At 41.1% G+C, this 11,700-nt stretch overlaps 1 protein-coding gene across 1 annotated transcript in view; it reads right to left on the bottom strand.

The window, feature by feature from the left end:
• DSCAM (DS cell adhesion molecule) overlaps positions 1-11,700 on the bottom strand; it is a 540,559-nt gene that overhangs the window by 198,591 nt on the left and 330,268 nt on the right. The window contains exon 11 of the mRNA XM_015593080.1: positions 2,962-3,081. Coding sequence (XP_015448566.1) covers positions 2,962-3,081 — 120 coding nt within the window. The remainder of the gene's footprint in view (positions 1-2,961; positions 3,082-11,700) is intronic.

The raw sequence follows: 11,700 nt of genomic DNA, 5'->3' as shown, positions 1-11,700 counted from the left end.
TAAAAAAAAAACAAACAAAACCCCCCTAGCTTATTGGGAAATAGGGAAAAAAAAAAAGCCTAATACCTGGCATTTTTTTTTTTTTTGGTTATAAAAAACAGGCAACACTGTAAACTGTGGGAAGGCGTATAAATAAGTAACATGTTGGCAGGTGGCCGATGCATATTGACAGGCACAGAAAGAAAGCGCTTACTCTTTGAGCCAGCAAATCTACGTATAGAAATCTGTCCCCAGGGGGAAAAATGGACACGTGGACAAAGATCGATAAGATCGACATCATCATGACATTTTTATAACAATGAAAACCCGGAGAAAACAGACACACAATAACCATCGATAGCACTGGACACACCTAACTGCCCAGTGTCCACCCTTCCCTCTCAGTGACATAGCACAAGTGACAGTCATGACGGCAGCGTGCTCAGGTGACCTAGCCAGTGTGATGTCAGCAGAATCGACGAATGGCACGGTCCAGAGCGGACCTTAGAGGGAGCTGGCTCAGGTGGCCTGGCAGTCTTCTCCCTTTGCTCTTTCTCCAACACAGGTGTGAAAGTGTCCGCCAGGGCTCAGTGGCCATTTTGTTGATGGTGGGAGATCCTCGTTGGGAATGGCAGAACAAAAAGCTATAAGCAGTTTGGGTCCCCAGTGACTTAGGGTAAAGACCAATTAGTCCTGAACTAGCTATGTCCAGATTCCTCTTACAAGAAAAATAAACCCAGATGGCTCTAAGTCCCCAAACTCGATCCTAACAAAAGCAAGAGATAGTTAGATGTACTTACTGATGTATTAATATAAACTCTGCACAGATAGTATAAAGTCATAGTGAACACCCGTATTTGTCGATGTGGAAAGCCACTCATAGCATATTGTTAACCAAAGGAAAAAAGACTATAAGTCAGGAAGAATCATATGATCAAATTTTTTAAAAACCCATAAAATTACATGTATCTCTCTCTCTATTTATATATTTTTTGCCTTAGGACAGGTGTGAAAGTCTAAACAAAAATGTTTACAGTCATTATCTTTGGTTATTTGGGGTCGATTTGACTTTTTAAAATTTCGGTGTAATTTCTCATTTTTTCTTTGATGATTTTATATCACATATGAATTCTAAAGATAAAAAGGCTACTATAACTTAATTTGCACATCAATGACGGGAAGGAATAAAATGTCTATTCGACCCATGACAGACAAAACACTGAGTCTATGAAAAACACTCCTGAAAATAAGACAGAGAAATAAGTGTGCAAGTAACATAAATAAGAAATTCTCCAAAGGGGAAACAGAATTGATCAGTAAATATAAGATAAAACATTCTTAACGTCATTAAAGATCTAAACGTGCAAATTAAAACAGGAAACCAATTTACTCATCACAATGTAAAGACTGAGAATAAAAAGATCCCATCTAATTGGCAAGAATGTAGGGCCACACGCAGCCTCACACTCCAGGTGGGTGTGTGAACTGGCCCCGGGGCCAGTGCAGACCAAAAGCCTTCAGTGTGGTCATGCTCCTCCACGTCTAGGAATTTAGCTGGAGAAAGCAATCCCACACGCGCACGTTGCATTAACGTACAAGGACATTCATTGCTGTGGTGTTTGTAGTCGTGAGAAACTGGACACGACTTAAGGGAGAGATAGGGAACATCCTCACAATGGCGACCATCAGAAATAATTTTGAAGAAGGAAAGTGTCATGGAAAAATGTGCCTAATATCACATGCGCACATCTACGTAAACTAAAGTTAATGCATGATGCTTATTTGTTTCCCTGTAACGCAACGTGGGGCTGCAAACACAGATTAAAATAAGAAATCACATGGGTGGATACTCTGAATAACAAGCTTTTACTTTTTAAATAAAGTGCTTTTAACATGGACAATACATATGGCCTGATACAGAGGAGAAGCCTCAGAGATTTGTGAAAAACTAATTGATTCTCCCTGCGATGAGAGGTCAAGTACCTTCCCCACTCCCTCCTCTTCTTCTCCTTAAAAGGAAATATACCAGAGGGTATTCTGGCAAGTGTGCTCTCTGCTTTTCTTCTATTGTTATTTTCTTAATATGAAAATGCAACATGTTGTTTTAAAAAGCAACATCCGGAATACAAACCATGATTTAATAAACAAATAAATAAATACATTCGTAACAATTAATCACATGTAGTAGGTCTTAGGTTGCTAGAAAAAAGATCAAATTTATTCGTTTGTTTGTTTGTTTATCCCACCAGTATATATTTGGCTCTTACCTGTTTGATAAATAAATTACTAAATTAAGGTGAGTAAATCAGAAAAGAAAGAGAACGGAAATATATTTATAAGTACAGTTAAGCAAATTTTCTTGGAGAAGACAAGATAGATGTGAATTATTTTTGCAGTATTCAGATTGGTTCCCCCATCATGTTGCACATTACAGACTTCTATTTGTGTAATATTTACAGTGTTACCTTCAAAGAAAAATGTTCTTTGCCTTTGAAGAGAAAGGCATGGTTAGAAATGAAGGAAAGGAACATTAGACGCACAAAATAGGACACTGGATGTGTTTGTTTTTGTGTGTAATTTGTATAGTCTAAGGTAACCGGGTAAATGAAACAACACTTTTATTTTCAACCTTCTAAAACCATCTAATTGCATACATCTAAATACGAGGGACGTGATTTCCCGAGTGATTCTGACAATCTATACCTGCATCTCCACACGAGGGCGCACAGTGGAGGCCAAGCAGATTATGGTTATACAGATCAGTAGGCAGCTGAAGTTTCCCAGGTACAGAAATAAGTTGCATGAATAACCTGCCTCCTCATTCGTGACCGTTCTCATCATGCTCTGAACAAAAGCACTTTGGTGGACTACCGGGGGCATATCTACTTTCAAGACACATCTCTGGAAAGACTACACATCCTCACCTAATTCTTTAGAATGTAACATGCTTGGCAGATAACAAACAGACAAGTAACTTCATACCTTTAGAGAATTTCCATACTATGGTGGGTACGGGATAACCCTCGGCTGAGCAGTTGAGGATGACGGCCTTGCCATAGATTCCGTCCTGGTCCCGTGGCTGAACCACAAACTTGGGGGGAACTGAAAAGACAGAAATATCATCAGTAATTCAGACAGGATCGTAATTCATTCAAAGTATGATTTTGAGAAATGGAACGACTTTAATAAATATTAAAATGCAAAGAATGTTTTATATATGGGAAATTAAAAGACAGCGTTTGCAATTTGGGACAAATTAGGGAAGCCACCTCAGGGCAGGCAATTTTTCTTATCTATATCCATGAGCTTCTGCAGATGGAAGTTACTTTGCCCTGGAGAACACTAGACTCTTGAGTGTGGGAATTGGACTATAAACCAGAGGAGCGTGACTTCCTGTTTTTGACTTGTGTTATATGGACGATCTCCGGGAATCTACTCCATGGAAAACAGAATCAAAACCATGGTTTAAAGGAAAGAGAAAACATATTTGCTCATCAAAGAGTAATTATCAAAGTAAGTATTCCTCTTGTGTGTAAACGGCTCAGAGTGTTTGATATCTATTCTTACTGAAATAGGAGGAGAAGGGAGAATTAAAAAGTGCTCCCTAAAGCCAGTTAAGAACACAACATACTATTGAACTTTTCCCAAAATGCTGATGAAGAGACATAGGCCATCATTCTTGATGTCAGCATCCTTCTGGGCCGAAGGGGACTGTGGCTAGCTGAAGTAAGGTACCACGATTGCCTTCTAGTGTACCTCTAACAAAAGCAGATTAAGTAGCTACTTATTTTGGTGAGTGTTATGAGATGCTGGAAAATAATCCCTCCCTATGTGAAACATAAATGTGTACTTTGTTTAAAACATACCTGTAAAGAGAAAGCAAATGCTTCGGGTTAAGTTATTGTGATTTTAAGAATATTTGAGTCTTAAAGAGAAAATACAGATTCTTCTATGAAAGGGAGCATCTAAAGATGTTAGAATCTTGAGATCTTTTTCAGCAGGTCAATGGTTAATGATGGAATGGGCTTTCAATGAGGCAGTCACAGGATTTCATAGATGAAATGGATTATGTTCCATATATTAGACACTTAGCAAGTGTGGGTGCTTTTCCTCCCCTTTCCATAATTCCCGAGAAAGCCGATCTTGTCTGCTTTGTAATTTTCAGAATTCTTCACTTTGAGAGAGAAAAGCAGGCCTATGTGCTACAGACAGATAAGATTCCAGCCACCACAGGTAATGGACTGAGAGAAAGATGACAGTTGAGGTTAGCAAGGACCTTTGAGGCATTCGAAGTGATATGAGGAGATCACTCTGGACATAAAACAGCCAAGGAAAAGGGAACAATATCAAGACATAAGACGCATCTGGAGACGGAATCCACTGCTGTGTTTCTGGAAGGGACAATAGAATGAAGACAAGGAGTAGACAGCAAAGAGCTAAACACTTGGGGTGGATCTCCAGCTCTGCTTCTTCTAGTTGGATAATCTTGTGCAAGTTATCAAACGTCGTTTGACTTTAATATCCTTATCAGTAAATGGGGAATAATTACAGCACTCATCTTACAGGACTGGCGTGGGGCTCGAATGAATTAACGTGATAAATGTTCTCAGAACAGTGCCTGGAAGACAGGAAATGCTGTGGGAGTGCTGTAGGAAGGCAGGTATGTTCAGCTTTAAATATAACAAACACCGTTCCCAACCTGCAAATTAAACATGCTACACAGCCAATGGGTCTCTCTAATACTGCTTAACTAGGAAGCAATTTTACTCCATTTAGATGGTATTCTGAGACAAGTATATTCAGTAAAACGGAAGTATATTTAAAATACGGTGATCAAGGATGACTATCTCATGCTGAGAAAATTATTTCTAGGAAAAAGGCTAGAGATTTCATAGAATAGAGTTTTCTAGTAAAAATAATCAATCAACCTCAAGGATAAATTACAAAGTTTAAGACGTCATGCCAAATTCATTCTGCCCAGGTGGAAGGCAAATACACAGTCATCTACATTCTATGCTCTATTTGGCTCAAATTCTGCTCAGAGTCAGGAACTCCTTGTCAAATGGGCAGATAACTAATCTCTTGAATTTCCTCTGGAAGAATGTCTAATTATAATTGATCCATGACCACTCCCCTCAATTTGGTTCTAATCCAAAGGGTTGTCACTTAAAAACTGATCAAAGAGGTTTACATGGGAAATAACCATTGCCATATTGTAAGTATAAAGTAATTACAGACAGAAATGGCCCATAAAATTGAGAATTATGTTTCATATCCCCATCTTTTATCTCTTTGTATCAGGTACTGATGATTCTTAGAAAATGTAACACATTTCCTCAGATTCTGTTCATCTTCATTGCCACGTCCTAGTCATGCCGGGTAGACAGGTGTGTGGTGAAGTGCCACCTGCCCTCGGCTCATCTTGTTTCAGCACCCCTGTGATGGACAGTTCCATCCGCTTTGCCAGACCACTCCATCCAGGGCAGGAGTCTCTCTTTGCTGATTATGGGCCTTCTCTGAAGTTGCAAATGGCTACCTACCTTCACTGATGTAACCTCGTAATATGGGAGACAATCATATGCCACTGAAGGACAGAGGACAGGATAAATGTCCTGCCTCTCCACCCCCCAATCACATGGACAATTCTAAGGCGTGTTCTACGCTCGTGTTTCTCAAACAGCAGAGTCACCCAAAGAGCTGATTAAAACACAAACAGCTGAACCCCATCCCAAGAAATTCTGACTTGGTACATCTAAAGTTGGATCCAGGATCCTGCTTTGCTAATAAGCTCCCGGGTGCTGCGGAGGCTGCTGATCCAGAGACTACACTTTGAGAGCGATGATTGCTCAGAGGGTTCTCACCCAGTTGAATGAGCCCCAGTTGCCCACAGAGCAACTAGCTTATTAAAACAACTTATTGGTTTTTCCTCCCTTTCTGATCTCATTTTTCCCTATTCTCTCATTCTGGGATCCAGGAACTGCATCTCAAATAAGTGATCAGCAGCAGCCAATGCCACGCCTCATACTCTGCTTTCAGAAGAATTCGACCTGAGACCAGGCTGATACTGGCCCTTATCTGGGCTTCTGAATCAGCCTTCTAACTGGTCTACCCGCCACTTACTGCCCACTTGACTCCATTCTCCACAAAGTGGCCTGAAGGATCCTTCCAAGACCCCAAATGATGACTGTGACTTCCCTGCTTAAAATCATCAGTGCATCTCCACTGTCCCTTGATGCAGTCTACGCTCTCACAGCATCGTGAAGGCTCTTTGTGAAGTGGGTCCTTAGTCTCCAGCTTCTTCTCCTAAGAGTCCCTTCTTCCAGATTTTGTCCTGCCATTCTACAATCCTCTCTGTTCTTCTAGTCCTTGTAGGCACGCATGTGGCCGGGTCTTTGCACACACCTATGCACATCTTTGCTTAATGAATTCTCATTTATTATTATTATTATGTATACCTTAGCTCAAAGCCCACTGAGTCTAGGACACCTTCGATGGTGCCGTAAATGAGATCAAGTGCATCTACATTACTCTATGCTGCCCTAGTATAGTCTTTATCACACTTGTTGCATTTGCTGGTCTAACCGCCTGTCTTCCACGTCAGGCTGTACATCCTGTGAGAAGAAGAAACATTCCTTTCTCACAGACCATGTCCCCAGCAGGGAGGACAGTGCTGAGATATAGAAAGCACCCTGCAAATACTTGTTGAGGGGACAAATGAATAAATTGATATTATGACTCTAGTTTAGAGAAGAGGGAAATAGATTGGGTCCAAAGTATCATGGCTCAGTTAATAACTCAAATCAGAGTGAACCCAGCACTCAAGGTCCTTGAGCAGGATGGGCCAAGAAGCTCCGTCTGAGCGAAGACGGCAAAGCACCGTAGGAGAATTCTGGCCAAAGTGCACAGAACTGCAGGTGGAAGGGCGCAGAGCCTTCAGGACTGTCACGGTTTGGGCCAAAACTTATGATGGGACCCAAAGACTCTGAATACTCTGCATTGCCCGGGAATATAATTCCCTAAAGTTGCCGTTTCCTCTTTTTTAAATTATATTTTGGTTTTCTTTTGTGTCACACTTTATTTGGTATGGTACAGTGAGCATATTTGCTGATATATCGGCTTCCTAGTCTTAGGTATAGACCACTGATTTATGTTGGGAATTCTTGGCTTCTCAGTAGCTATATTTCCAGAGAATGGATACAGGATTCCCTAGCTGTCAACAGGGCCAGGGATTCAGGTTTTCTGAAGGCAAAACAACTGAAAGACATTTGGTGGTAGCAGCTGGGTGTTGGTCATCTAAATAAATATCGCCATTATCTACTGCATGGCATTTAGCTAAGATGGTAATTGGGCCGAGTCCACGTAAGATTATGGCACTGGACGCGAAGGCCCCATGACTTCCATCACACCCAGAACAGGTGACTTGGCTCCTGGCTTCGAACCTTCCCTCCTCTCTTGCCGAACTGGCACAGCGCCTTCCTGCTGTCCTTTGAACGCAGAAAACTCACTCCCGACACTGGCTCTTTGTCCTTGTTGGTCTCTCTGCCTGGAACTGACGTCCTACAGGAAGCTCTGTGGCTTACTCCATTACTTGAGTCAGATTTCTGCTCACAAATCTCTCCAGAAAGGTTTATCCTGTCTGTCCTACCTACCAATCCTGTCCCTGTCCCTCTCAGTCCCCTTACCAAGCTGTAGTTCAAACGATACCTGCCATTACTTCTTTCTTTCTTTCGGTCATCTCTCTCTTCCCCTGGAGTGTGAGTTTTATGAGGCAGAGGCTTGGTCTCTCTATTTTGATCGTCACTGTACCCCCAACACTCAGAATATCTGTTATAAAATAAAAGCTTCGTATGTATTTGCTATAAAAACGAATGGATGAATGAGAAAAACTAAGCAGGATTACGGTCATCAAAAATTGGACCGATAAACATAGCAACGACACAGTGGCCTTTTATAATGTCTCTTTTCCTTGCCAGATAAAAGTCAACCGAAGGCCTTTTAGTGTATTTGTTTTGCAATGTGACAGCTCGTTATTAAAAGTCAGAAACAACAGATAGATCATAGGATATAAAGAAGTGCGAGAGAATCACAGATAAAAACACCGTTGTGTTGGCAGCTTTCTCTCAGGGGTGCTGAACCAATAACGGGGACCCAAAGGCAGGCAGTTCTGTCATTAAGTTCAGTCCTTTCCCTTCAGATGGCTTCATTAACACCAAGGTCACTCAACTGAGCGTGCCATTAACGGAGTGCGCCAGTCCACTGCCGGTGTAAGCCACGGCGTCCATGTAAGAGCTGAGAGTTGTTTTCTCTTTTTTCTCTCTCGTTTTCCTAATAACAGCTAATTTATTTTAATTTAAGTCTTCCTATATCTTCCCAATGACCTAGGCTATCAAAACATGTGCTAACCTTTACAGCGGCCCAAGGTCACATGACTGTGATATGAGAAATAACAAGGAATGGGGCCGCCCTGCTCGCTTTCCTCATATGCACTTTTCTACGCCTCGGCTCAAACGCCGTAGCTGTAGACTCCATCTCTCAAATGCAGCGTATCCCTACTTGCTGTAGTTTCTTCAAAAATCATTCTACTTTTACCTTTTTGGCTTTATTACCAAGGCTGTCATTCTAATTCATCGCCCCATACTGGAATTACTCCATGACCTCTTCTACATGATGTGTCCCTTAATTCCATTCCAAAGTCGCAGTTGAGAGGTGTCCAAATCATAATCAGGGGTGAGAGAAGAAAAAGGGGAAGCGAGGAAGCCAGGAAGAGTTCTGGGGGCTCCAACTTACAGGCCGGCAGGCCCTCCCGTGGCGTCCCTGTCCGCGGAACCACAGTCCATCCATGGCTCCTGCACTGGCCTCCAGCAAATCGGTTCCACGTCCAGCATCAAGCACGTGCGGTTCAAGGCAATAGGCAGATGGGCAGAGTATGACTCTGGCGCAGCCTGTGTCTTAACTGGTGCTGTTTATCTCTCGCCGACTTTAGAAAATTTGACTGAACGCATCTGTCCTCTCGATACTCACTCATCGAATGGAGAATAATCGGAGGGTCGTGCTATCCGCCAGTGCCAAGGCCACAACTGCTTATGCCTTTGTGTTTCAAGTGTGGCCGCGTGTACCTGAATCTCGCTTTTGTATTAAGATTGCTATTCTCTGCTTTTTAATTGGAATATTTACTCCATTTATATTTAATGCATTCATTGATGTAGTTGTACTCGAATCTCCCATCTACTTATTTGTTTTTCATTTCTTTCATCTCTTTTTTGTTACCCTTTCTTTTCCTAATGTTTTTATGTTTAATTGAATATATTTTAATGGTTCCCTTTACCTGTCCTATTGAGCTAATAGCTATACCTATTTGTTTCGTTTTTGGGAATTGCTTAACAGTTTATAATGTACATATTTAACTAGCAACGTCTTTGTTCAGATAATATTACACCACTTCATGCATAAGGTCGGAAGAATTTTACAACGGTAAAAATCCGTTTTCCTTCTTTCTATGTAACTGAGAGTCTGGATTTTGTTGTTTTGCTTTTAAGAATGTTGAGTGTTATTCTTCTGGTCAGTGAATTTGATAATGGAGAAGTTTCGTCCTGTCAAGGGTCTCTTGAGGCACTTTTTAGGGCTGGTTTAGAGTAGCTTTTATTTCAGGGCTAGATTAGCCCTACTCTTAATATGGCCTGTCCGCGATTTTCACTTAATTCCTCACGTGTCTCTATTCCGGCTCATCAGAACTGTCATTTTTCGTCACTGTGGAGCCTCTGAAATTTGTTCATCTCACATCCTCCTGGTAGCTGTTCTCTGCTAGATTTCGTGGAGTCTCATAAAATGCATGTGAAATGTAGTATTCAGCTATAGACTCAAAGGGAGCCTCATACAAATTTTTACAATCTCTTTTCACCCAGCAAAATCTAGAGTCTCGATACTTCTAAATTGCTATTTTTTTTTTCACTCAGCAAAATCACTGTTATCTCTCTGGGCTCTGCATCCCCTGCCGTGCCTTGGAAATTGCTCCAGGCAGAGATCTGGGGTGAATTCAGGCCATGTCACAGCATGTCACAGACCAGGTGAAAGTCACCAATGACCTCTCTTTGCATTTATTATTTACTTATTTATTTTTTCTCTTTGCATTTAGAAAAAAAAAAATCAGACTTCTAAAATAGCTGCATATTCAAATTAACCAGGGTGTTAGGATTTGAACTGGGCTGCATATGAGAATCAACTTGGGGACTTTACAAATTACTGAAGCCTGGGTCTCACCTCCAAAAATGGTTATTTAATTAGCATGGGCTGCAATCTGGACATAAGGAATTTTTTAAAGCTCCCCTTATGATTGTAATGTATGACAAACGTTAAAAATCATTTATGGGTGATTTTTTTAAAAAAGAATATAATGCCCCAGACATCTGAGAGATGGATGTCCTCCCAGAGGTTATGATTTAAGCAGGACTAACTGGAACCAGAAAATAGTCATCAGTATTTTCTTAAGTCTCCCAGGAGAGTCTGTGGCGACATCCAGGCTGACCATGGCCCACACCACCTTGCCCTTGGCTGTGTCTCTAGTCGCTGACCTGTCTGGAAGCATCTTTCGTTTCTCAGGGTTTTATCACCTCGCTGGTGATTTAATGTTAACATCACAGAACCTTATTTAACCTATCTGAAGAACAACTACATGGAGCCACGAGTCAGGCAGCGGTCAGCTATATTGTCCCTCGTGGCCAGGCTCACTACCAGCTCGTCTGACCTTGGCCCTGGTCCGAGCCCAGTTGCCTTTCCTGCAAAGGAGAGCGATACAGAGAGCACGCGAGTACCTTTCTAGCTAGTATTCTGCTCTCTGACCTGGATCCTTCAGTCAGGTAACGGGGACCAGGTTGATGTCCTGCTTTGCCCTTTACAAATGCTATAGTGTCAGCTCTTTTTATAAGAAGACACTTGGAAACAGAGACTATATTGGTCCCCATTTTTATTTATCTTCAAAAAATGGGAAAACAAATTCACGTATCCCAATTCTTATACTCAAAAGTACAATGTAGAATGAGAAAAAAAATGTTATTTGTATCTTTAGTTTCTATTTAATTGAGAATATATATTTTCTTAGTCATTCATTCAGGGAAAATCTTTTTTACAAATATAAAGCTGATTTCTTCATATAGATCCGTATATTTCACTTCCTTTTGTTGGCAAATAGATAGAACGGGCATTACTTTTCAGCCAGAAAGGAAGAACAGGTGTCATGGGGACAAGGTTTAAGGACTGAGGAAGGATGCTGGAATCTACTGCTCGAAAAAGAACCCGCCCAGCCCGATCGACCACCCCAAAGACAATGGAAATCATCCCCTCCTGATAATTACTCCCAAAGCCCATGTTTGGGGATTTTAAATGCAAATAATCACCCTAATGGAAATCTTTTAAAAAAAAACATTAATTAATTAAATTTTTTATGGTGACATTGGTTAACGAAATCCAAGTTTCAGCTGTACACTTTAACAGTAAGGCATATATATGTTTACACTGTGTTCACCTCTCATAGTTAGATTTCTTTCTGTCACCATATATTTGACCCCCTTTACACATTTCTACCTTCTACCTCCCCCTTTTCTCTCTGGTGACCACTATTGTCTGTGTTTTTGTTTGTTTGACTTGTTCATTTGTTGCTTTCAGTTTTATATCCCACATATGAGTGAAATCATATGGTTCTCAACTTTTTCCATCTGACTTATTTCG

The sequence above is a fragment of the Pteropus alecto genome, unplaced genomic scaffold (assembly GCF_000325575.1).
Source record: "Pteropus alecto unplaced genomic scaffold, ASM32557v1 scaffold97, whole genome shotgun sequence".
Taxonomy (NCBI): Eukaryota; Metazoa; Chordata; class Mammalia; order Chiroptera; family Pteropodidae; genus Pteropus; species Pteropus alecto.
The sequence above is the reverse complement of the archived record's forward strand: the minus strand, read 5'-3'. Positions and strand labels throughout refer to the sequence as shown.